This window comes from Mandrillus leucophaeus, unplaced genomic scaffold, assembly GCF_000951045.1.
Source record: "Mandrillus leucophaeus isolate KB7577 unplaced genomic scaffold, Mleu.le_1.0 Scaffold18, whole genome shotgun sequence".
NCBI lineage: Eukaryota > Metazoa > Chordata > Mammalia > Primates > Cercopithecidae > Mandrillus > Mandrillus leucophaeus.
The window spans coordinates 5,621,357-5,647,174 of NW_012101809.1; the positions used below are offsets into that span (position 1 = coordinate 5,621,357).

The window sequence follows — 25,818 nt, forward strand, 5'->3', positions numbered from 1 at the left end:
GACCTGTCAATCTAGATTTTTTTAAGAGATGAGCCCCACAAATTCATTTTTAATTGTTTTGTCAGTGAAAAAGCAGAGATATCTGAGAAACTACAAAGTGAAAAGATGAAAAAAAGAGAACATATGAAAGTTCTACTGATTATGTGAATTGCTCATGATCACTTGTGCCTAATTATAATGTGTCATAAAAGCTATATGTGAACATGATGAAAATGCATACTTTGAAAAAATTTGATTTCATCTGTGAAGACATGTGTAAGTCAGATGACATTTAAGGTGTTATAACTGGTTCCACAGATGAGTCTGTTGCTTTATATTTATACTTTCTATGTGTAGTCTGCCTGGCTGTTCAGTTGTTTTGTCTTAAGAAAGAAAGAAATGTTAAAAGAAGAAGAAAATGTTTCCTATCTCCAGTATTCCCTGTACAAAGCCTAACTAAAATAAAATCTCTCTCAGGAAACAAGAAGACAAAAGAAAACATTGAAGAAAACACGCAAATTTATTGTTGATGGTGTAGAAGTGAGTGTAACAACGTCAAAGATAGTTACAGATAGTGATTCCAAAACTGAAGAATTGCGGTTTCTTAGGTGAGTAGAGAAACGACGTAATAAAAACTGGTTTGTGACTTCTTTTCAGTCTCTGAAAAGTCAGAAGAATAGAGAAACAAAGGTAAATTATTGGCTAATTTTTTATTATTCTTCTACTATTGTTGCACTTGAAAGACAATTTTTAGAGCTTAAAAAAGTATTTCAGAGGTGTAATTTTTGCTGTCTTCTCTGTCATCACCATTAAATTTTGTCAGACGTCAGGAACTTCGGGAATTAAGATTTCTTCAGAAAGAAGAGCAAAGAGCCCAACAACAGCTCAATAGCAAACTACAGCAACAACGAGAACAAATTTTCCGGCGCTTTGAGCAGGAAATGATGGTAAAGTCTGATTTTTATACCATTTTATACCCTTTTGTGTTAATAATGACATTTAGTGCATAAAAAAAAAAAAAAAAACAGGTTACAGAACTTGTTCTCTGATTGCCAGATTTCTCTAGCTTTGTGATTTATTTCTGGCATTTTTATCGTTTTGGTGTTCTGGATGCCTTTTATTGATTTATTCTTTTTTCTTGAAAGGATTTTCTGTCCTAGTCTACCTCAAGCTGTTTATGGTGTGATGTTTTATTTTTCTCTCATGAAAACTTAAAATCATGAAGTCAGTGAACAATGTTCCTAGATTTGCCCATTGCTGGATAATTTTTCAGTGCTCTAATTCGATCTTTCAGATTTGGAATCCAAGATTTTAAGCCAGTTTAGAGCAGTTGCCTTCAAACCTAGGTGAGCAGTAGGACTCCTCGGGGGCTTTTTAAAAATGTGCTTTATTCTCTGGCTTCTACAGTTAAGCCTGCACATCTCTCTTTCCTGCTGCTAGAGGAAATAGTGCTTACTAGTCCCAGGTAGCTGTCACTGAGTCCTTCAGTTTTTGCCTTGTGTCCAAAGTTGGAAAAGGAATTAATAATGTAATATAAAATTTTTGTAATTTATGTTGACTATCTGCCTTAATGTAGGTTAGAAAAAGTATCATTTGAAATGTTATAGTACTCATGTTTTGAATATAGTCCTTGTGTTGACTTGTAATTTTAATTGATAAAGATTGTTTTGTGTATTTAGCCGGGTGAGGTGGCGGGCGCCTGTAGTCCCAGCTACTTGGGAGGCTGAGGCAGGAGAATGGCGTGAACCCGGGAGGCGGAGCTTGCAGTGAGCCAAGATCGCACCACTGCACTCCATCCTGGGCGACAGAGCGGGACTCTGTCTCAAAAAAAAAAAAAAAAACTTTTTTGTGTGTGAACTGTGGATTGTTGATTACATGAACTGGATCATAACTGAGATTTCCTAAGAAAATAATGAACTTTTGTTCTCATTGAGTATTTTTATAGTACTTATATTGTTTTCCAAAACCTTATAAAATCTGTGTTTCTACCCCACCATACTTTCTAAAATGTTTTACTTTTCAATTTTTTTAAAAAGAAAATATACATTACAAATAAGTGACTATACCTGTATTCAGAAACAGTGTTACTGAGTATTATATAAACAGGAGTCTTGTTGAAAGCGTAGATTTATAATTCCAAAAGATCTATTCCAATAGAATAAGATGTTTATTGTAAGAATCTTAATGTGGAAGAGTAAATCTGAAAATGACAAGTAATCTTATTATTAAATAATAGTGATGTTATTAATAGTATTATTTTATTAAAGTAGACTTCAAATAAGCCCTTTGATTTATCAAAAATTTTATTGGATGAATATTGAAATTTTTCTAATTGCTTTACTACTTCACAACAATTGACTATTCTTCTGAATAATCTAAAAACTTTGAACATTCTACTAGTATAATAGAAAACAAATTTTGGGTCGGGCTCAGTGCCTTACACCTGTAATCCTGGCACTTTGGGAGGCCGACGTGGGCAGATCACTTGAGGCCAGGAGTTCGAGACCAGCCTGGCAAACATGGTAAAACCCTGTCTCTACTAAAAATACAGAAAACGTAGCTAGGGAGGGTGTCACATGCCTGTAATTCCATCTACTCAGGAGGCTGAGGCATGAGAATCATTTGAATCTGGGAGGCAGAGGTTGTAGTGAGCAGAGATTGCGCCACTGCACTCCAGCCTGGGTGACAGAGGGAGATCCTGTCTCAAAAAGAAAAGAAAACAGACAAACAAAAAACAGAAAAGGAAAAGAAAAAAAAAAAAGACCAGGCACAGTGGTTCATGCCTGTAATACCAGTATTTTGGGAGGCCAAGGCAGGAGGATTACTTGAGCCCAGAAGTTTAAGACCAACCTAGGCAACATAGTGATAGCCCCATCTCTCAAAAAATAAATAAATAAATAAATAAATAAAAAGATAAGCTGGTCATGATGGCATGCACCTGTAGTCCCCGTTACTTGGGAGGCTGAAGCAGGAGGATTGTTTGAGCCCAGGAGACCGAGGCTGCAGTCAACTGTGATTGTGCAACTGCACTCCAGCCTGGGTGACAGAATGAGACCCTGTCTAATAAATAAATAAAATAGAAAAAAATTTTCCATGTTAGAAAAAAATGAACTCATTTTTTTGAGAATTTTCATAACATATTTTACTGCATTTGACTTTTTATTGTAAAGGTTATAGCACATTACTAAATTTAAATACTAGTTGTGTTCTCTTAGGAAACATCTTTACTATATGGGTGATGGAAAAATTATCATCTTGAGCTGTATTGTTTTACAGAGTAAAAAGCGACAATATGACCAGGAAATTGAGAATCTAGAAAAACAGCAGAAACAGACTATCGAACGCCTGGAACAAGAGCACACAAATCGCTTGCGAGATGAGGCCAAACGCATTAAAGGAGAACAAGAGAAAGAGTTGTCCAAATTTCAGAATATGCTGAAGAACCGAAAGAAGGAGGTAAGTGTACACCACTGTTTTTAATTACTAAAGCTTTTTTTTTTTTTAAATTGTTTTAAGACTATCTAAGGAATTAGGAATACTAATAATACTTGATAGTTAAATAGCACTCATTCATTCTTTCATTTGGTCTTCTCAGCAGTCATATAGAGTTGTAATAAGGTCAGTCATTATTCCCATTTTACTGCCAAGAAAACTGGAGTAAGAGAGGTTTTAGTGACCTGTTCACAGACTACCCTAAATGTCCAGCTAAAACTTGAATCAAGTCTTCAAACTGAGTTTAATCCATTTTCCAGTCTACCATTGTCCTTAATGCAACACATTTAAGTCCTTATACAAAAGTATTTTTTAGAAAACTTACTATGTTGTGTTTGCCAGTGGCAGCAGTAGTTCATTTTATTATTTATAAGTTGTCATCTTTAATTCATACTTTTAACAATTTTGTTTGTTGATTAGCTTCATTGCCTTTCATGGATATTGTGCCAAACAAAAGCTGAATAACCTGAAATTTGACATGCTACCTATAACCATCAAATTGTGAGGTACTTTGAAGAACTAGAAGTGGAACATATCTGTAAAGTCATTTGATTAGATTGAGTTTTTTCATTGTTTCCTGAAACTGTTTCATTTTGTTATAGAATCTGTCTGCAGTATAACAGATTGTCATGGCTTCAGAAGGAAGGTTTACATATTAGCATCTCTTTTTGTCCCAAATTAAAACTAAAAGAACTTAACATGTAGGTAATTTTCCAAGATAATTTTATGATTTATTAACATCTTCAGTATAGGAAGAGAATTTGCCTTTTCATGATATAAAAGACACCAGAGACAATGATTATGATCAACTTTATTAGGGTTGGAACAAACAGAAACCTCAGCCAAACTAATAAATGCATTTTCACTTTTGTTATACATCTCAAATACCCACATTCATTGACTTTAACATTTAAATTGAGAAGAAAATTGAATGTCATATTACTGAATCTTAAGGATTTGCTTTGAAAAGGATAGAGTCAAACATTAATACAGTGATTTTATGATTTCTTTAGATAAAATGAATGAAATGATATGTAATTTTGTTTAATGTGGCTTCCATTTCTAAAGATCACTATTATTACTATTTCTTATGTTTTATGTAGAATTGCTGTATATACTGTTAGGTATGACATTACTGGGGCTGCATGTTAATTTTCTCACAAATAGTTTTTGAGATATTCTTTATATCAGTTAAATTTTAAAAATTTTACAGATAAATACATGGTTTAATCCTAGATATAAAAGTCTCAGTTATTGTTTTTGTTTGGGGGGTAGGAGAGTTTCAGCCGCTGAACATGTTTGAGATCATGATATGCATATTTTAAATAATTACATTATGTATTTTTTTTCCTTATTGCTAAACTTCTTGCATTTGGGGAGTCTCTTCCTTTTAATGGTGATTTGGTTTCATGAGGGATTACTGATGGGAAATTTTAAATACACGATGTTAAATCAAAATCAGTCTCTTTCACGGACCATCAATAGCATGTGGTGATTTGGAATCTGGTTTCTTTTGGTGCTTCTACTTGTAAACACGTGATTGTTTTTCATAGTTGGATTACAGATCTATTGTTAAATGGAATATACTTCTAGGATTTCAAAATGATTAAAAGAAGGAGCTCTGAAATATACTTCATTCTATATTTTATCTGCTATAATAAATCATAGCTTACTAAATTTACTTTTAAGAGTGCTCATATTACCAATTTTTAAGTTGACAGGCTTGGCTTAACTTGTCAGCAAAGGGGAATGTTATCCTAATCCTATTCAGATACATTCGTTTTTACCACACCATGTATAAAATGGTGTGCTTATGAAAAACCTTAGTATCCATTTATTTCTCCTTTGTGTATTCTAAGACTTGCTTTCCTTTTTTCTTTTTGGCCTCATTAAGTAGACTTTATTTAGCATTGTTTCTTTATCATGATCAAGCCAATTATGAAATTTTGCACTTTTATAAATGGCATTAGCTTTCCTTATGTTCAATATTTCCAACTATGTCAGTAGGTACGTTTGTAATTTTATGATCTTTCAACAAGGTCAGTTGAGTTTATCCCTTTAGTTCAGCATCAGTGCTGCAAGTAATTCTTCGCTGGTTGTCTTTGGACCTTTAAGAGACAGAATGATGTATAGGGATATTTAGCAACTAATTAACCTTTGTGTGGTGTAATGTCCCTTTCTGCACTGAGATTATGCATGTTCTATTCTTTCATTCTTTTTCACCAGACTAACACCTATGCTAATGCATGTTGAAAGGAACTTTTTAACAACTTTAATATTTGACTTGTAGCTTATCTGCTCTCATAAATGCTTGCTGTGGAGAAAGTATTATTTCCCCACCTCCTGCATGCTTATACACTGTAGGTTATAAATGAAGTGGAGAAAGCACCCAAAGAGCTGAGAAAAGAGCTCATGAAACGCAGGAAAGAGGAGCTTGCACAAAGCCAGCATGCTCAGGTAACAGCAGCAGCTTAATGCTACTAAAAACAGAAAGCACCATTTTCTCACAGCTTGATAAACCATGGTTGAAAGGGTAAATTTTAAGTGTTATTATTATATGATGTTGACCTCTCCCCATTCAGAAACTCCTGGAATCCTCTTTATTTAATACTAAATTCATACTAATGGTGACATTTAAGTTGCTAATATGAAATTAAGTAGAATGTTTGGAAAGTTGACTCCAGATGAAATAAACAAGTATTTGAATGTATAATACACTGTTATCTGATTTTAATCTTGATGGGAGCTTATAGTTTTAAGTAGTAATGCCCATGTTTGATAGAAAACTTTTAGGACATAAAAATAGAGGATGGTATATAAGCTTTGTGCTTACAGAAACTATGCCCATTAAAACGCTATTATTTCTATAAAGTTCAGTTAGAAGAAAAATAGCAAATGGTAACTTTAAATGGTAGTTCAAACATTTATTACTTTTAAGCGTGACAACATACGCAACTTTAAGACCAGATTTTAAATATTAAGTACCTTGTTTTTCTTTTTGGTTCAGAATCAAGCAGTTAAACAAATAGACTATTTTTTACATATATGTAGTTTAAAGCAGCCTGATCTAGGTTATGATAAAGTTGAGCCTTGTCATAAGATGGGTGAATTCTTTTTTTTTTTTTTTTCCCAAGTCGGAGTCTCGCTCTGTCTCCAGGCTGGGTGCAGTGGTGCGATCTCAGCTCACTGCAACCTCCACCTCCTGGGTTCAAGCGATTCTCCTGCCTCAGCTTCCCGAGTAGCTGGAACTTACAGGCGTGCGCCACCATGCCCAGCTAATTTTTTGTATTTTTAGTAGAGACGGGGTTTCACCATGTTGGTCAGGATGGTCTTGATCTCTTGACCTCGTGATCTGCCCACCTTGGCCTCCTAAAGTGCTGGGATTACAGGCATGAGCCACCGCCCTTGGCCGGGTGAATTCTTTACAAAATGAGATAAATTAGTATTTTTAACGGAATTTTCTAGAATTATCTCTCACAAAGTCTTTTATATGAAGGAAGATAAATCTTCTGATTAAATTTATCCTAAGCCTGGAGGCAAGGATAAATGAGCTCAATTTTCCATTACATAAGTCAGTGAAAGGAAGAAGAGATGTGCATCATGTATTAATTGTTCCTTTGGATTAGCTTTTTAATGTCGTTTTATGTGGTTTAACAAGTGGTTCCTAGACTTGTGGATTTTATAGACCCATAAAAAGAAACATAGAAACAATAAAAACCACTGGGGACTGTGACATGGGCTGCCATTAAAAATTTTTTTTTTAAATTTTGCTAAGTAAAGATGTTTTAAAACTGCCATTTACTTGTCACCATCATTTCAAAGGAGAGAATATTTTTAACACCATGAAAAATAAGGAAAATATAATCTTAGAATTCAAAACTTAAATCTAGCTTGTCTGAATAAATTTAGTTTGCTTTTGTTTTTTTCTTGCCATGAGCCGTTGAAACATTTTGTCTTGGCGTGGTGTGGGGATTCCTAGTTTAAGGTAGTTAATAGCAAACGCAGCATTTACTATGTGTCAGGCATTGTTCTAAATGCTCTATGTGTATGAACTTATTTAATCTGAGTTAATTACCCTTGAGGTAGTCTTATTACCCCCATTTTACAGTTGAGGGAACTAAAGCACAGGAAGGCTGAGTGACCCTGCAAAGGTCACACACCTGAGTAATGGTAGAGCCAGGATTCTCATCCAGATAAGTGTGGGTACGTGTTTCACACACAGATTCACTGCACCATACTGCCTCTCATATTTAAGCTACCTACTCGTGCTGCAACTTAAACTCTCATCAGCTTGACTCAGTGGTTCTTGGCCATGTCTTGTTACCAAGTGAAGAGGAAGTCCTTGCTGGCCACACATGTACTTTTGGTTAATTTGGTTTTCAAACCAGATTAGAATAATATGATTTTTGCCTTGTAAAGGAATATAGATTTTATTAATTCCAAAAGGCCATATATCAAATTCTAAAGTCGAAACTGAGAATTAGTGTTGAATGAATACTATGTTTTAATAAGACTGTTGGTAATTATTCGTATAATTTTGGGAATAGGCCAATATTTTCTGAGTAGAGCTGAAAGTAATCATAAATTCCTTCAGTAAATCTAATGAGGAATTTAGTAATCTAACAGATTTTAAAAGTATTTCTGTCTACTGCTTTAAGCGAAGGTACAAAAGCTTTATAACTTTACAGTCTATTTCAAACTTTTTTTGAAAATTCGTAAGTAATGGTCATACAGTCATGCAGCTAGAACATATTTGATCATTTAAGTCCAGTGGTTTTCAAACTATACTGACAGGAACTTTTGAGAAGCAACTCTGGGAGTCCCTAAGAAGGCAGGTACTCTGGGCTGTGAGCCCCTGCTTCTGCTTCAATTCAAGCAGCATCACTTTTGCTGTTTTGTAAACTGGGATTTTTTGGGGTGAGTTTCACAAAAGGAGGTTCTACTTGCTTAAAAAACAAGAGCAACACACTAGAGTTTGGAAACCACTGATCTAGTTCAAATCCTTCATTTTACAGATGAGAAAGAGGTTCCTCTATTAAGTGACTTGTTCCAGGCCTCAAGAAACTGAACATTTGTATAATTATTCTTTTTGTTTACAAAAAGTAATTCACATATATTCTTACCTGGGAGGTGCATTCTATTCTGATCCACAGGGTGTTGCTCAGGTCATGATTCAGTCTTTTCAGTTGTCATCATGTGCAGTCTTCAACGCCCAAATGCAGGACGTAAGTCCCACGTGCCTGTGGGAGGATGGCTTCTCCTGTTTTACCTGCCTTTTCACATGTGCTTTTTCATTGTTGGCTTCATTTGCCAAAATCTAGATGATTGATACATGATAATGTTTGTAATGACAATAATAGCAATAACCTGACTTTAGAGTACAGTATTCTTCAGAATTTTCACATTTGATTCTCATTGCCACCACCCTAATATAGGGATGGAGTCACATAACCATTTTACAGATGAAGAAATTGAGGCACAGAAGACTGTGATCTGCCTCAAGTCACATAAGAGATTAACAGTAGAGCTGGAACTAGAGCACTTTTAACACAGTGTTCTGTCTACCCCGCCACAAATTCTAATTTGGGATGTTCATATTTTTCAAGAAAATAAAATATCCTCTCAATAGTATAAGCTTTGCACATGTGAGAAATTGAATGCTGTGATTAGATTTTTATTTTCGTGTGAAGTGACATTTTGATTGCATATATGTTTATGTAGATATTTTAATTATGGATATGGTCAGAAAAGCCGTATTAAAAATAGTGATTTTCATTCCATTTAACTCTGTTTTCCATTTATTCAAGTAGTCAATAATGAATAGTGAGTTGCTATTCTCCTTATTGTAGTTTTAAGTTAAGTCTAAAATTCCAAGCTGTATTCTTTCTTGCAGTTTCCATAGGGAAATAACTAGCTCATTTAACACTGTAATTTTTGTTTGTGATGTTTGATATATACAACAGGAGTAGATAGAATACAGCTTGATTTCAACCCCTCCTTTTTTCCTCTGCTGAAATTAGACTTGTTTTTTATTATTGGCAGCTGTTTGACTCTTTTTACAGTTTTCTAAGAGAGTAAGTAAAACACTGATTTTTAAAAGGAGAGGGAGAAATTATGAATTACGATCACTTTTCTGATCATTACCATTTTTAGCCTTTCTTTTCATTTAAAATGATCAAATTCTATACAAATAGCCCAATATATCATAACCCTTTCTTACAGTTTTCTAGACCCCAAAGTTGTATTTTTAATGTTTATAGTTATCTGATTAATATGATAAAATTGTTTATCCAAATTTAAACTTGTACTTTTAAAGGGCGCTCATTTTACAATTTATGTGTTTACTTTAAAAAATGATTTTTGGCCTTAATAGTTTAGGTTCTTTTGTTGTTGTCTTTTATTTGTTAATCCAAGTGATTAAGTCCATCTGTTTTTTTTTTTAAGGTGAATGTAGTTTGTGTAATCTTTTTGAAATGTGAGTGCTCTTTTTGTACCTGGAAGTAATTTCTAATTATAAATTCCATTGTGAATGTTACTGTATTTGGCTTTTGAAGTTAGGAAATTTAGTAAATGTGTAATAACTTTAACATGTTGTTTGTTTTGAGGTAATGAAATATATTGATTAGTGTGTAAGGGACCTTTTCAGATAATTTTTAGCTTTAATATAAAAAATCCTTTATACAGTATCTGACTACATAGTTATCCAGATTCTGCTTAATTTTTCAAGTCTATAGCTCTGTAAGGCAGCTGCATTCTTTGCTAATTCTAATTGTTAGGACTTGTATGCATTGGACTTACATCTGCCTATCTTGACTTTTACCTGTTGATCCCTATCTTACTTCTGGAGCCACACAGTGCTAGTTCTGCCTGCTTCAGTATATAGAACAGTCATAGCTCTTCTTTACCCTGTATGAGTAGCTGCTTTAGGAACACTTCTCTGGTTCTTTCAGGCAGTCATTGTGAGGCATGGTTTCTGAACCCTTTATTCCCAGCTTTGAGTTTTCTGTGGTTTACTTTTGAGCTTTTAAAAATGTGATACCAAGGGAAGGGACCCACTACTCTTTATGTGGACTGAGATCAAGACTGTTGATACTTGGGACCAACTGAGTGGAAGCTCCTTGAAGGCAGAACTGTCTTTCATTGATTTTAGGAACCTTCTAAGTAATATAGTGCCCACCATTTACTAAGTGCTTAAAAAAGGTTTTCTTTGAATTGAACTCTTACCTTGTTTAATTTAGACATAAATATAGTAATATGAACAAAAATTGCATAGATGAGAAATTACATTTACTGTTTTAGTGGCACTGGCTTATATTTACCTTTTTTATTTTCCCATAATTATTTATTCACCCCATCCTTTACTTTTGCATTCAATTTTTTTGTGCCTAAATGTAAGATTTATATTTATGCTAGTTAATTTAGACCCATTGTTTCTGTCTACACAGATTTTTTTTTAATCCTGTATGTAAACCAATGATAAAAATGTTCAACAAAAGAAAACTCTTTGATATTTTTGCAGGTTACGTTGTTTATTGAACAAGTTTGTATATAGAAATTTTACAATTGAAATTAGAGAAACAATTTAATTTTGTTACAAATAGTTACTAGGGAAAAGTTTGAACAACTTTGTCATAACTTAAAAGATAGGCTTGGAGATTTCATATTTCTTTAAATAAAACTCAGAAGCCTTTATTCTAGATAGTTGAATTTAAATATTCATTGAAAATGTTTTCAATGGTAATTGCCTTAACGATAAAGTTTTACAGGTGACTATAGCCAAGTTGGTAGTTGTATTTTATAGAGGCATTCATTAGTCTTTTCTTTCTGCTACTGTGTATGTATTTATGCTAAAATACAAATGATGATGCAGATGAGACAGCAGCATTTACGACACCAAATTAGTTCACTCTCTGGCATGAACTATGTCACCTCCAGAGATTCAGGATGGTAGCAAGGCAGCCATCCTGAGGAGCGGAGTGAGACTCTCTGTGCATTGAGGAGCTGCCTGGCAGTGAGCCAGATCCCATCAGACTCTAAGGCCTCAAGAATAGTTCCAAAATGCATATTAGGTTTTGATCTTCTCAAGGATGTGCAAGCGGGGGGATTGCAAGTGAAATTCTGCTTCAATTCTAAATTCTAAATCCACACGAAAATTGATTGAATACTCCTTGAGTCAGTCACCACCTGCTGTAACTGTCAAGAGAGGGATGGACAGATCCAAATTTACATTTCTTCAATTTGGATGTTACTCCTTTTCTTCTGTAAATGTATGATTCTAGCAGAAAGACCATCAGTCACTTTAACATTTCTTTTTTTTACACAATAATCGAAGAATGTTTTTCTAAAGCAGAAATATCGCATTTGGGTATATAGTGTGTACTCAGTAAATATTTGTTGAATTTATTAGTGAATCTCAAACATGTTTATGAATTCTATGATTATACAAATTTTCATGGATTTATAGTATGTAACTCACTTTCCTATTCCCAGTTTGCATTTCTCTGGCAATGCATTACTTCTCATTAATTTCTCAAACTATTGTTCTTCTTTTTAGGCACATGCTGTAGATACAGAAACTATCTTCTTCTGTTAGGATAGCCATGGTATTTCTTCCTAAAATTTATCTCCTAAAATTCTTCCTCCTTAGTTCCCCAAATTCTGGTATCTGTTCTACCTGTTAGCTCTTAATTGCCTTTCTTCCTAGAGGACATTTCTTTTCTTTTTCTTTTTTTTTTTTTTTTTTTGAGATGGAGTCTCGCTCTGTCACCCAGGTTGGAATGCAGTGACATGATCTCAGCTTACTGCCACCTCCGCCCTCTAGATTCAAGCAGTTCTCCTGCCTCAGCCTCCCTCGTAGCTGGGATTACAGGCGTGTGCTACCATACCTGGCTAATTTTTGTATGCTTAGTAGAGATGGGGTTTCACCACGTTGGCCAGGCTGGTCTTGAACCCCTGACCTCAAGAAAACCACCTGTGTTGGCCTCCCAAAGTGCTGGGATTACAGGCATGAGCCACCACACCCGGCATCTAAAGGGCATTTCTTATTTATCCTTGTTTTAGTCATACCATAGTGGAATGAGTAATCAGTTTTAGAAGCTGCAAATTTATTGTTCTCTCAAAGATGCTAGTCTAATAGGGCACTTTAATTATGAGTGGGCTATATGCTTATTCTGTATGTATCATTCATAGTGAGTTTATAATATTATGTATTCTAATGCTTTTTTCTTAGACTGAGTTGGATGACTAAATACATTTGTACTATATAATGTTGGTGATTTTAAAATCCAGCTAACTTTGAAAACTTGGTTTGGAACTCTTGTTAACCACTAATATATACAGTCATATAGATAAATGGATGTTTAGTTCATTAGATACTTGTTAACTGACAATTAACTGTTTTTAATAGGAACAAGAGTTTGTTCAGAAACAACAGCAAGAATTAGATGGCTCTCTGAAAAAGATCATCCAGCAGCAGAAGGCAGAGTTAGCTAATATTGAGAGAGAGTGCCTGAGTAACAAGCAACAGCTCATGAGAGGTAACTTTTTAAAAAATACTGCAAAATGTAGAATTCCTTATGACAGTAGCAGTGAACATAAACATATAACCTTTAAAATTTCTTCTTGCCCTGATGATGCTGGAAATATATCTGAATAATTTCGTGTACTTGTTATGCCTTATAGTTGTTAGTATACCTAATGGTCGCATGTTAGAATGGGATTTAAAGTACTTATTTTCCCTAACAAATTAGCTTAGATTTTTTTTTCTTTCTTATTAAGATGATTAAATAGAATTTTGGTGTTCAGGGTAGGACATTCTCTGTTTATACGACATTAGAACAGAATGGAAAGAGGTGATAGATATTGCCTTACGTTGGTTAAAATTGCACTTACAGCTCAGAATGTCAATATGTGTGTACAAGTTAGTGTATTTAGAATACTTTTATGTAAATATTAAAATGAAGAGCAAAGTACATTAGTAAAAAGAGCAAAGTGACATTTTGAAAACTGCTGTCTTCTAGCTCGAGAAGCTGCAATTTGGGAGCTCGAAGAACGTCACTTACAAGAAAAACACCAGCTGCTCAAACAGCAGCTTAAAGATCAATATTTCATGCAAAGACATCAGCTACTTAAGCGCCACGAGAAGGTTAATGAAAGGAAATTTCTTCATTTTTTTGTTCGTTTTAAAATTTGCAAAGCTGTTTAGTTTTGAAACTTACTTTTCTTAAACAATGAATTTTAGATGTCCTTTCTGTCTTTTTTTCTTTTTTTGAGATGGAGTCTCACTCTGTCGCCCAGGCTGGAGTGCAGTGGCACGAACTTGGCTCACTGCAAGCTCCGCCTCCCAGGTTCACGCCATTCTCCTACCTCCGCCTCCCGAGTAGCTGGGACTACAGGCGCCCGCCACCACACCTGGCTAATTTTTTTTGTATTTTTTTAATTGAGATGGAGTTTCACTGTGTTAGCCAGGATGGTCTCGATCTCCTGACCTCATGATCTGCCCACCTTGGCCTCCAAAAGTGCTGGGATTACAGGCGTGAGCCACCACCCCCGGCCTCCTTTCTGTCTTTTATCCTACAATTTCTTGGATGAAGTTTGGAGTAATTAATTGTATCTTGATCATGATTGCAAATTTCTTTTCTACAAATTATAAGGAAAGTAACTAATTAAAATGCTTAAAGACGTTTTACACATTGTAATCTTCATCTTGGCTCTCAAAGGTAGCTATTTTGGCTCCATTTGTGGTTAAAGTATCTTGAAGTACAGACTCCTTGTGCTGATTAAAAGAGTTTCAATATAAGACTCTTATCACTAATAACTTTCTTTTCTTTTTATTCTTTTGAGACAGAGTCTTGCTCTGTCACCTGGGCTAGAATGCAGTGTCACTCAATCATAGCTCACTTAACCTCGAACTCCTGGGTTCAAGGGATCCTCCTCCCTCAGACTCCCGAGTGCATTCATGCACCACCACACCTTGCTAATTAAAAAAAAATTTTGTGTGTGGAGACAGGGTCTCACTGTGTTGCACAGGCTGGTCTCAAACTCCTAGGCTCAAGTGATCCTCCTGTGTCAGCCTCCCAAAGTGCTGGGATTACAGGTGTGAGCCACCAGATGTGGCCTAACTTCTTACAAGTTATTTTGTGCCTACTATTTTGCTGGTCACTGCAACAAGGAAAGGGGTAATTATAGGAAACAACAACAACAAAATGACATATTTGAGTATGTGTGTCGGTACTGACTATTGTTTCTATGTCACTGGATTCTATTTAAAACTTTCATAGGAAACAGAGCAAATGCAGCGTTACAATCAACGACTTATTGAGGAATTGAAAAACAGACAGACTCAAGAAAGAGCAAGACTGCCCAAGATTCAGCGCAGTGAAGCCAAGACTCGAATGGCCATGTTTAAGAAAAGTTTGAGAATTAACTCGACAGCTACACCAGATCAGGACCGTGATAAAATTAAACAGGTAAATATGCAAATTAGTCTGTCCTCTTTTCGGTTTTAAAGTTTTGAATGACCATTAGAAGTGCTATGAAATTCCTTTCTTTCTAAACAATTAGAGCCACCTTAGGCTTGTTGATGTTCACTTTAACTCTGAGGTCTGGGGCTATAGATACGTGGCATATACCAATTAGTCTTCCCCAGGATGGTGGTCACAGGGAGCGAAGCCCTTCCTCCTATACCCTATACCAGCTCCTGAGCTACACGGGTCCTAAGACCAGCCCTGGGAATGAGATGACTTGGACAACTTTTCAAGTCAAGATATATGACCTCACTGTGATACTTCTGTAGTCACGGTCACACACACAAATTAACTCAGGTCACTAAGCAGATAGAAGGATCAAGGTTTTAATCAGAAGTTCCTGCTCCCCCCTGAAGCTGTGATGTGGGCTCCAGGTTTGCGTCTCAGCATATTATTACTTGTAGTTTCAGTTTATTGTGCCTTATTTTGTTAAATTCCTTTATCTCTTCAGAATATATAGAAATCACATGCTTCTAAACTATAATTTATCTTTTTTTCTTATTTATAGTTTGCTGCACAAGAAGAAAAGAGGCAGAAAAATGAGAGAATGGCTCAGCATCAAAAACATGAGAATCAAATGCGGGATCTTCAGTTGCAATGTGAAGCCAATGTCCGCGAACTGCATCAGCTGCAGGTCAGATACAGAAGCCTGACAGCAAAGCCCATAGGATGCGGCAGCACAAGTGGCTGCTTTTGAGAGAACAGTAGCTAGCCAAAGTCAACTGCACCACACTTAACGAACATGCTGGGGTTGAGAGGTTCTGTTTTTTGTACAGATCCAAATGAAGATCAGTTTAGTATCATAGATGCTTGTGTAGATTATATGTAACCGTGATTAATGTAAACATGAAGCTAAATTGTAACCTAAGAAATTGAGTCTTTCAAAAGCAGTATTGAGTATGGTTTTTAGTGTATATTTTGCGTGAAGATGTGGAGAGTTTCAAAATCATGTAGACAGTTTTGTTGTCATATTCTGAATTTTTTGTCAGATTCTAAATTTAAAATTTCCTTTTAGAGGGAATAGTTTATTTTCTTCTAGGTTTTTGACATAAGCAATAAGTTAAATACATGGGAATTTTTCTCCTAGGAAATTTAAAGGTTACTTGAGAGAGGGCTGATTTAGGACTTTACATAGAGTGTACAGCCCATCTAAAATGTTTAAGATTTCAGAGTCGTGTATAAATGTGGGTATCTATATATTTGCTTTATTTACTACAGTAGAACAGATCCTAATAGATTGTCCTAATAGGCCAATAGATCTGTTAGAGCAATAGATCTATTAGGCCAACCCGTTAGTACCAGATCCCACATTCTGTACTCATGGGTGAAATGTATGCAAGCTGCCTTCTGAATTGTCAGTTTTATGAGCAAATCTTCTTAGAAAGGAAAAACAAAAGCTCAAGCTAGTTCTTTTTAAGTTCTTTTTATATGGTATGTAATAGTTCTAGCTTATAAACTTGTAAAAATGAAGCTGTGATTCATTTCCTAATTCATGGCCCGTGGTTTTTATAAAGAAAAACTTGAATCTCAGTAATAGCATAATATTTGATGAGCAATTTATTATTTTGGAAGGTAATTGTATTTGTGAAAAATTACTTAGTTGATCTGAAATTTTTTAAAATCCCAACTTTATTTTCAGAATGAAAAATGCCACTTGTTGGTTGAGCATGAGACTCAGAAACTGAAAGAGTTAGATGAGGAACATAGCCAAGAATTAAAGGAGTGGAGAGAGAAATTGAGACCTAGGAAAAAGGTAAATAAAAGCTTTAATTAAAATGGTATGTGTGTACTCGTCCGTCTACCCAGCTATTGGCTCGTTACCTACTGTGTATCAGGTACAGTGTCAGGGGCAGGAAGCATAGAGATGAAAAGACGAAGTTTCTGTCCCCAGAAGGTTTGGAATCTAGTGACAAGCAGTTATGAATTGGTAGGGTCATTGCTCTGAAGGAGGTAAGTACAGGACACAGGGGAAAGGAACAGAATGTATAAGAGAGGAGGAAGAGAGCTTAAATCTGCCTGGGTAAGTCAGGGAAGGTCTTCAAGAAGAGATGCCTTACAAGCCAAGTGAGTCTTGAAGGATGAGTAAGAACTTGCTGAGCGGATGGGCTGATTGGAGTGGAATGGGATGATTTGAGTAGAGAGAAGAGAATGAGTGAAAAGGAAGTGTACAGAGAATTGCAGATCGTTCTGTATCATTGGAGTATAAGAGGGGGTGTGTGCCGGTGTGTAGTTGTTAGGGAGGAAGAAAAGGAAGGAAGGAAGCGATGACAGCTGAGTCTGAACAGGTCAACTGCAGCCATATTATAAGGCCCTGGTATTCTGTGTAAACTTGAAATCTGGTAAAATAGGGATGGTGTCTTCTCTGTCTCCCTCCTTTCCCTTGTTTGTGCTTGACACCCTATTCACCTGATCTTACCGGCTAACCATGTCACCTGAATTTTTGCTATCACTATATGATCTCTGACCCATTGCTACTCAAACTTAAACTTTGTTTTGGGGGGTGCTTCCTACCTACTATGCATTTCCACCATTCCTTTCTTCCATCCATCCAGTCAGTCAGTCAAGGAAATATGTATTTAGCTATGTGCCAACGGAAGTGAAATGACTAAATGAGTTCATAGTGTGGCTTTTTGTTTGTTTGTTTAGACAGAGTCTCACTCTGTCGCCCAGGCTAGAGTGCAGTGGCGCGATCTTGGCTCACTGCAACCTCCACCTCCTGGGTTCAAGCAGTTCCCCTGCCTCAGCCCCCTAGGTTTTTGGGATTACAGGCATCCACCACCACACCTGGCTAATTTTTGTATTTTCAGTAGAGACGGGGCTTCGCCATGTTGGCCAGGCTGGTCTCGAACTCCTAACCTTGGGTGATCCACCCACTTCGGCCTCTCGAAGTGCTGGGATTACAGGCCTGAGCCACCATGCCCGGCCCATAGTGTGGCTTTTTAATTTAAATTTTATTTATTGTTAAAAATTTTGAATAGGTAGTGTATTCATGTAGTTTAGAATTCAAAAAGTACAGAATTGTAAATGGTGACAAATCTCCTTTACCTCCTTGCGGCCTAACATCTGCCTCAAACACCCCAGTTGAACTTGTTGACAGTGGTCACAAGTGAGTTGCTAATAATCAAATTCTATGACCTTATCTAACTGTTCTCATTAAAAGTCTTGTTTCTTAAAATTCTCCTCTCACTTGGCTTTTGTGAAACAGCTCTGCTCATTCTCTGTGTTCTTTATCCCCTTTTGTCTCCGGAAATGTAGACATTTCTCAGTTTTGCCCCTTTGGTAAAGAACAGTCTTTACCTGGATGATTTTATTGCTAGTCATGGCTTCAACTGTTGCATATAGACAACTCCAAAACTTAAATGGTAGCGGTTGTATAGAGCACGAATTGTGAAGTCATGCAGATGTGGGTTCAGATCTCAGCACTGACATTTACTGATTAATTTTCTCACTTTCCATTTCTAGGCCTAGTTTTCCTAATTTGTAAAATGAGAATATACTACCTACCTATTTGGTGTCGTTTATACAGCAGTTATCTAGTGCCTGAGCTATAGCAATGGTTCAGTGAATGGTTGCTATTGCTATTATTGTTTCTTGTTTTTATTATCAGTTTGAGCACTAAGTGCCCATTTTCCATCAGGATGTTCTGTTCCTCCTCATTTCACCTAGGCCTTGTGGTTCCTTTTTTTGGTCACTGAATCTCAGTAGCACCTATACTCAACCTCAGACGTTCTGTATCTGCTCTCCTTTCTTTGTTTTTCTTTGTAACAATTCATCACCACCAGACCCATTTGTTTATTGTCCCCTCTTGTGACTGAGAATATAAACTCCTTAAAAGCACGCCATGATCGCTTCGTTTATTGATATGTACCCAGTTTCTAGAACAGTTCCTGGCACATTGTACAGATGACTACATACCTGTCAATGTTGACTACAGATTATAAACTCAGTAGAGAGAAAACCAAACTCAGCATCCTTTTCCTTCATCTCCGTCTCACCTTTCCCCGCTCGCTGCAGGCTGCTCACCACCAGATGTTCCTTCATCTCCATCTCACCTTTCCCCGTTCACTGCAGGCTGCTCACCGCCAGATGTTCTTTTCTACATTCCTGTTCTCTTAACTGACATCTACGCTAGAAACCAGAATTATTTTTCATTTCTGTCACACCCTTCATTCAATCAGATGCCAATTAATTTGGACTGTTTTTCGTAACGTGTCTCCTTTCTTTCTCACTGCTATCCTGGTGCTTGCTTAAATTGTTCAGGAATGGCCTAATGGGCCTTGTAGTTTCTAATTCCCTTTCCTTTCTTCCCACTCGCCTACCATCACCAGAGGATTTATCCTCAAGAACATCTCTTGACACTGTCATAGTGATGTTGAGAAATCTTCAGTTCCATCAGAGTAAAATGTAAATTAATGATTCAGTTTGACTGTGAAGCCTTCATAGTGCCACACCTGAGTTACAGTCACCCTTTCTGGCTTCCTCTCCCACTAGCCACTTTGTTCCCAGTCCATGTTCCAGCCTTGGGTATAATGACCAGTCCTCACACCAGCTCCTCAGCTTCCTGCCTTTGTGCTGTGTTTCAGCTCTGTCTGGCATGCCTTTCCCATATTGCCTATCAAATTCTTATCTTTCCTTCAGCACTAAGCTCATGTTCCACCTCTTTTGAGAACCCCTCCTATATCCTTCCTTCTTTTCCTGTGCTTTGTACCTCTACAGCACCACTTATCCCTGAATCACGTCTCCACAAAGTCATTGATACCTATAACAAAATGCCATAAACTGGAGGCTGGGGAGTCTGAGACCAGGGTGCCAACACGGTCACGCTGTGGTAAGGGTTCCAGACTGCCGTCTTCTCACTGTGTCCTCACACGGTGGAATAACAGCTCTCTTTAGCCCTTCATGAAGGCACTTACCCATTTGGAGGGCTCCACCTCATGACCTCATCACCTCTCAGAGGTCCCACCTTCTGTGCATAGTGCCGCACATTAGGGATTAGGTTTTTATATGGATTTGGGGAGCACAGACATTCACATCACAACGGTGCCTCTTGTATTTCTCAAGCGCTTACCTTTGCTCTGTATTATGGGGGTTAAAATGATTCTGGTTTAGATTGTGCCTTTAAACAGCTTATCTTACAGCGTAGTGTGAAAGAAAAGACAGGCGCTTCGCAACTCAAATAACAAGCAGGCAGGGTAAGTGCCATGTGGGAGAAACAGATAATAGTTAATAATAGGTACCGTATATTAGAGTGCATAGTATGTGGAAGTACATCATTATCACATTTAGACTTCACATAGCAAATTATCCCTATTTTTACAGCAGAGGAATTGAGGAATTAAATGGTTCTCTAATATAGTGAAGGTAAGTAATGGACCCAAATTGTCCATTTATGTGACTGAGCTGGACTTGCACATAGGGCTCTGCAAAGCTTATGATCTTAAAAAATTGAGCAGACATGTCTTCTTTAGGATAATACACAAAGAATGTGTTTTGGACAAGCAGTTTTATCTGGACTGTCAGCATAAATTCTATATGTAATACCAGCACATAACAATTTATTTTTCCCTTTCTTTTTAAGACACTGGAAGAAGAGTTTGCCAGGAAACTACAGGAACAGGAAGTATTCTTTAAAATGACTGGGGAGTCTGAATGCCTTAACCCATCAACACAGAGCCGGATTTCCAAATTTTATCCTATTCCCAGCTTGCATTCCACCGGATCATAACAATGGGAAACACTCTCTGCGTGGGTTTGGCTCTTTCAGTGTGTCATTCTGTTCTCATCTTCTGCCACACTCTCTGTCAGATAGCTCACGAAGACAATCACCTGCCTCACCTTCTAGGTGTTTTCCTTTTTTTTTTTTTTTTTTTTAAAAAAAAAGCAAAGATGAAGGGAAAACAAACTAAGACAGATGCTAGGCCATGTTGGCAAAGTAGCATCTTGGTGACTAAGGTGACTTTGTATATTCTTCTTAAAAATTATGTTCTTTAGACACTGCTACCTGAAAACTGTTGGAGAAATAATGTTTAAAGTTATTTAAGAAAAACTGTTACATCACTAAGTATTAATAAATTCCTTTTACCTGACGTAACTTCTCATTGATGCCTAAATTCTGTAGTTGAAGCTCTGCTGTAGAGCATTGGGATAATTTTCTTTTGGTGGATCAGCTCTCATAAAAAAGCTATGGTTTGCTCAAATATGCTATTGACTCAGTAAATGAATATATTTTTTCTTTAAATAGGAACAACCTCTTTTAAAAGAGAAAAATTATTTCAGTGATTTGTCAAAACGAATGACCTCTTTAGGCATGAGCTAATAATCGAGGGTGCTAATGTTCTTAAGATAGTGCCTGAAACACTACATTTCAGTCAAGTCATAAGTAGGATTTTCTTTTTGATCAACAGGGACAAAAACATCCTTAGAATTAAACATGGTTCTTTTGGAATTTTTGCTTCTCTTACCATTTGATAGAAATTTTCATATACAAAGTTTGGAAAGATGAAAAAAAGAGGTAGCTTTTAGATTGCAAATTGGAAATGTAAAACTCATGAAACTTAGGCAGTATAGGTTTAGCTGTCTCTGTTTATTTTCTAAAATAATACCTGAGCTGGTTAAATGATTTCTCTCCATCTTAGCTAATTCTGTTCAAAACTCTGTCAGAGGCCCGCAGGCTGTGAGTTATATTTATAAATATATCTTTGGAAATTAATCTTAAAAGAGGCATTTGCTCAGAATACTTTTTTAAAAGTTTAAATATTTAGGCACATGTCAGAAATTACTTTTCCTTATTTTGAAATGAGGCTACTTATGTCTTGGTTCTATTTTGTTCCATGTTTAAATCATTCACTTTGATTTGAGTGGGAAAAGCCTGAAGCCTTTATCATGTGGTTGCTGATGTGTGTAATTATTAATGAAATGTTCACTCCTAGTCCCTTTTGAGGCTTAGAATTTCAACCACGTGTCAGGTCAGACAGTATTATAAACTGTACTTTGCTGTGTGAGACAGCACATTTGTAAATGATGCTTGCTGCCTGCCATTTTCAACCTATTCTCTCTTAAGAGTGCTAGGTACCAAATTGTCAAAGTTTGTTTTTAGTTATATTCCTTTTGAGGCTGGTAAAAAATTTAAATGTAACTTTGTGGGAACCCTGATTCATATTTAGAAAATATAAATGTCTGTAGCACTTTCTTGCAGTTAATTTGAAAACTTTGGATGCTGAACTTTGTTTTGTCAGTGATTTAGATGATTTAAAAATGCATGTGTGATTTTAATTTTGTAATTGTTTTGACAAGCATAATTTACTTGGACAACTTTGTAGGTAGCCTTAACTTCTGGTCAAGTTTGTTTTTCATATAAATATATATACATATATATACATGTTATGTATGGTTGTAAATTCATACACTTATTACACGAATGTGTTACTGTATACAAAACTCTTAATGCTTTATTCTCAAATGCTGGGTTGAAAAATGTTTTGAAAGCCTTTTAAAATATATATCTTTATAAAGTAATATTCAGGATGATAAAAATGGTTTATATTGTTATGATAAAAATGACAGTATAATGTTGCCCAGTGTATTTAATGATTTATTTGAAGAGGGATTGGGAAGGAACATTTTCATAACACGTTCTCCTTTGAAATTTTCAGTTTATTGACTTAAAAAATGAATACCTCAGGCAGTAGACTTTTTTTTTCCAGTATCATTTAATTGATACCCTGTGTGCTAAATAGTGTGTGGTGCCTGATTAATTTGGTCTGAATATTTGATTCTTTCTGTTCCTTTCAACTTGACATTCAGAGTATTGATTCAAGGAGAGAGGCTCAGAGTAGAATGGTTGACGCTGTGGGTAAGGTTGCAGCAACTCTCGGATCTCCCTCAAAACTGCCTTTTGGATTCAGTGTTCGTGCTTGAGTTCGCTTTCAAGTATGACCATATTCGTGTGGGTGCAAGACTGTGCAGTGACACATATGTAGAGGTAAAGCATTCATTTTAATACGTAAAGTTATATAAATCTTTTCAAAAAGTGTTTTGTTATAAAATATGCTGTTTTTACCCATACCAGCCCCACCTCTTCTGAGACCCTGTATTCAAATAGATGATAGTGATCTATCTTTCTTGCATGATGTGTAGGTGGGGAGTAGGCGAGGGGCACAGACTTCTTTGAAGTGGAAGAGTACAGTCAAATCTACTCCTGATTTGGCGTTTTGTTGCTGTGGCAGAATATGCCATGAAACACATAAAAACTTCTCCAAACGTGCACCCTCACTAGCCACCTCCTCCCCTCTTTCCCTGAGTGCTGTAAACACAGCAGACCTGCACACTTCTGCAGATCCAGCTCCTAGAGCTTGGGGCACCAGGCTGCCTTTCCTAGTCCTGTCAACAACCATACGGTGTGAATTGCGGAATTAGCTGCTATTCTATGTGGAGTCACAGTAAGCTTTTTCTTATCTTTTTCTATGGGGAAGCTATAGGGTGGGTAAGGAAAAAATGTTGAATGCTTTTACTTTGCTGAAAATATTAGAACTCTCTTGTGACAGGATACAGCAAATTATAATTAAATATAAATTACCAGAACCAGAGCTACCTCTAAGTCATACTTCCTCAAGCACAAAGCTCTCAGGCATATGAGACCCACTTTAATGAAGGGTCTCTGATTTCTTGAGCATCAGCGAGTTTCAGAAGTGACTATTTTTTTGTACTCTTCTAGTTTCCTTGTAACTGTACACTTTTTCCCATTCCACACTGTGCTTAAATGACAAAGACTCTTCTGAGAAGCCAAATTCTTTCTAAGTATTAACTAGAGATATTGTTGATTAAAGAAAATCTAGAACTGAAGTGAAAGAAGAGAGTTCGAGTTCTAATAGTCTTTTGATGAACAGTTCTTTTCTGAGAAATGTTTATAAGAAATGGGGTGATACTTTAAATGCTTTTCTTAAGTTGAAGGCACAACAGTTAATGGCTGTATTGTTGCTGTTCTGTTGCTGACATGTTTTTGATAAAGCTTTAACATTCCTGCTACTAATCTTGGCGGAGAGTGTTTGCCAGGTTTCAGTGTGGGCTGCAGCTTTTTGTGCTCCTTCTCTGGTTTGTAGTGTAATGAGTTCATAAGCTAAATTTTCAGAAATAAGTTTGTTTCAGATTATGTCTCTTGTCTACTTGGGAGCAACATGTCCTTTCAATCATGGGATTGACACATGAAAAATAAAGTTATTTCTTAATCAATTTTGGGAAGCAGTCTTTTATTGAGAATCTTTGAAACTGGAGTGTCCTGCCTGAGAAACTTTGCAGTTGTTGGTCCCAGTTATACTGCAAAACTTGCAGTCCCCCAGGTCTTCTGACCCTCCCAGAGTTAGTATTCCTAGCTGTCTGTAGTCCACAGCACACACGCAAACACACACACACTCAAATGTAGGTTTTAGTAGTAACTGCTGGGGGTTGTCTTTCAGCATGCAAAGCCCTCCTTTGGGAGGTGCTTAAAATATTTCTGTCAGCCTATGTATATATGTGTATGTTTTTAATTTCTTTCCCCCTTGGGATAGATGATTTTTCTCACCAAGCATTTCACAAATCATATGACATCACTTCCGCAGAAATAATGTCTTCGTCATTGACAATGTTCATGCAAGATTCAGTAGACACTAGGCAGCATCACTTGGCACGTGTCCAGCTGGAGGGACGCATGGAGTGCCATTTTCTAATCTGGGAGCGTTGTGCACTATTGAGCTCATTCTTGACTTAAAAAAAAAATGAAACAAAAGAGGCTCACATCCATTGCCATCCAGCTGAGGACATAACCTCATATCTGCCCATCCTCCTTCTGAGTTTTGTCCAGAGAAGGTCGTATGTTTGGACTTATACCCTATTTTACTTGAGCATAAAACTTTATGAAGACTTTCGGTGTCTTAGGTAAATCTAGTAACAAGGAAAAACTCCTATGTCTTGATTAATCAAGATAAGGATCACTATTAAAGGGGATATAATACTTGAACCTCTAAAGCTACTTTTTTAAAAGGGCCAAAACATCTTTTTCCCCCCTTTTTTTGGAAGTTACTTTTAATAAGTGTAAAAGCTACAATTAAAAAGTAAAAAATTCAGCCTTTGGGTAAAAATAATTCTAATGAAAAAAATTATTTAAAAGGCACAATTCCTTTATTATACACAATAGTTTTCATTAGACAGTAAAACTCAAGTTGTTTGAAGTCTAGAGGCTGTATGAACTAATTTTTATTTTTATTTTTTGAGGTGGAGTCTCGCCGGCTGGAGCGCAGTGGTGCATTCTTGGCTCACTGCAACCTCCACCTCCCAGGTTCAAGTGATTCTTCAGCCTCAGCCTCCCGAGTAGCTGGGATCACAGGTGCCCGCCACCACGCTGGCTAATTTTTTGTATTTTTAGTAGAGATGGGGTTTTGCCATGTTGCTCAAGCTGGTCTCGAACTCCTGGACTTAAGCAATCTGCCTGCCTCGGCCTCCCAAAATTCTGGGATTACAGGCATGAGCCACCACACTCAGCCTCATTTTAAAAAAAATTCTCATTAATTCATAGCAGGCAATTATCAGGATATAATAAAAGAGGCAAAAAGACCATGTAGAGTGTGTAGTGCTTGACTGGTTGTTGCCGTTAGGGGTTGATACAGAGGAAACAAGTGGGGCATTTTTTATGGGATAATATGAGATACTCAACAGAGACCTTATGGAAAATAAACAGTCTTTTTAGAAGAGTAGTGGTGTAGAAGTAGATGTAATTTAATCCCATTTTTAATTATCCAGCAATTTGAGACTCACAACTTGTAACAGATTCACAAAGTGGCCAAGTATA

General features: G+C 36.5%; 1 protein-coding gene across 2 annotated transcripts in view; it reads left to right on the top strand.

Annotated features, from left to right (window-relative positions):
• The window catches only part of SLK (STE20-like kinase), a 60,830-nt gene extending 36,606 nt beyond the window's left edge, over positions 1-24,224 (top strand). The window contains exons 10-19 of one of the 2 annotated variants that reach the window (XM_011977509.1): positions 457-587; positions 803-926; positions 3,256-3,435; positions 5,836-5,928; positions 12,878-13,007; positions 13,491-13,615; positions 14,751-14,939; positions 15,505-15,630; positions 16,636-16,749; positions 20,575-24,224. In XM_011977509.1, coding sequence (XP_011832899.1) covers positions 457-587; positions 803-926; positions 3,256-3,435; positions 5,836-5,928; positions 12,878-13,007; positions 13,491-13,615; positions 14,751-14,939; positions 15,505-15,630; positions 16,636-16,749; positions 20,575-20,721 — 1,359 coding nt within the window. In that variant the 3' untranslated portion in view covers positions 20,722-24,224. The remainder of the gene's footprint in view (positions 1-456; positions 588-802; positions 927-3,255; positions 3,436-5,835; positions 5,929-12,877; positions 13,008-13,490; positions 13,616-14,750; positions 14,940-15,504; positions 15,631-16,635; positions 16,750-20,574) is intronic. The other variant, XM_011977511.1, reaches the window with a different exon arrangement.
• Positions 24,225-25,818: the final 1,594 nt, after the last annotated feature.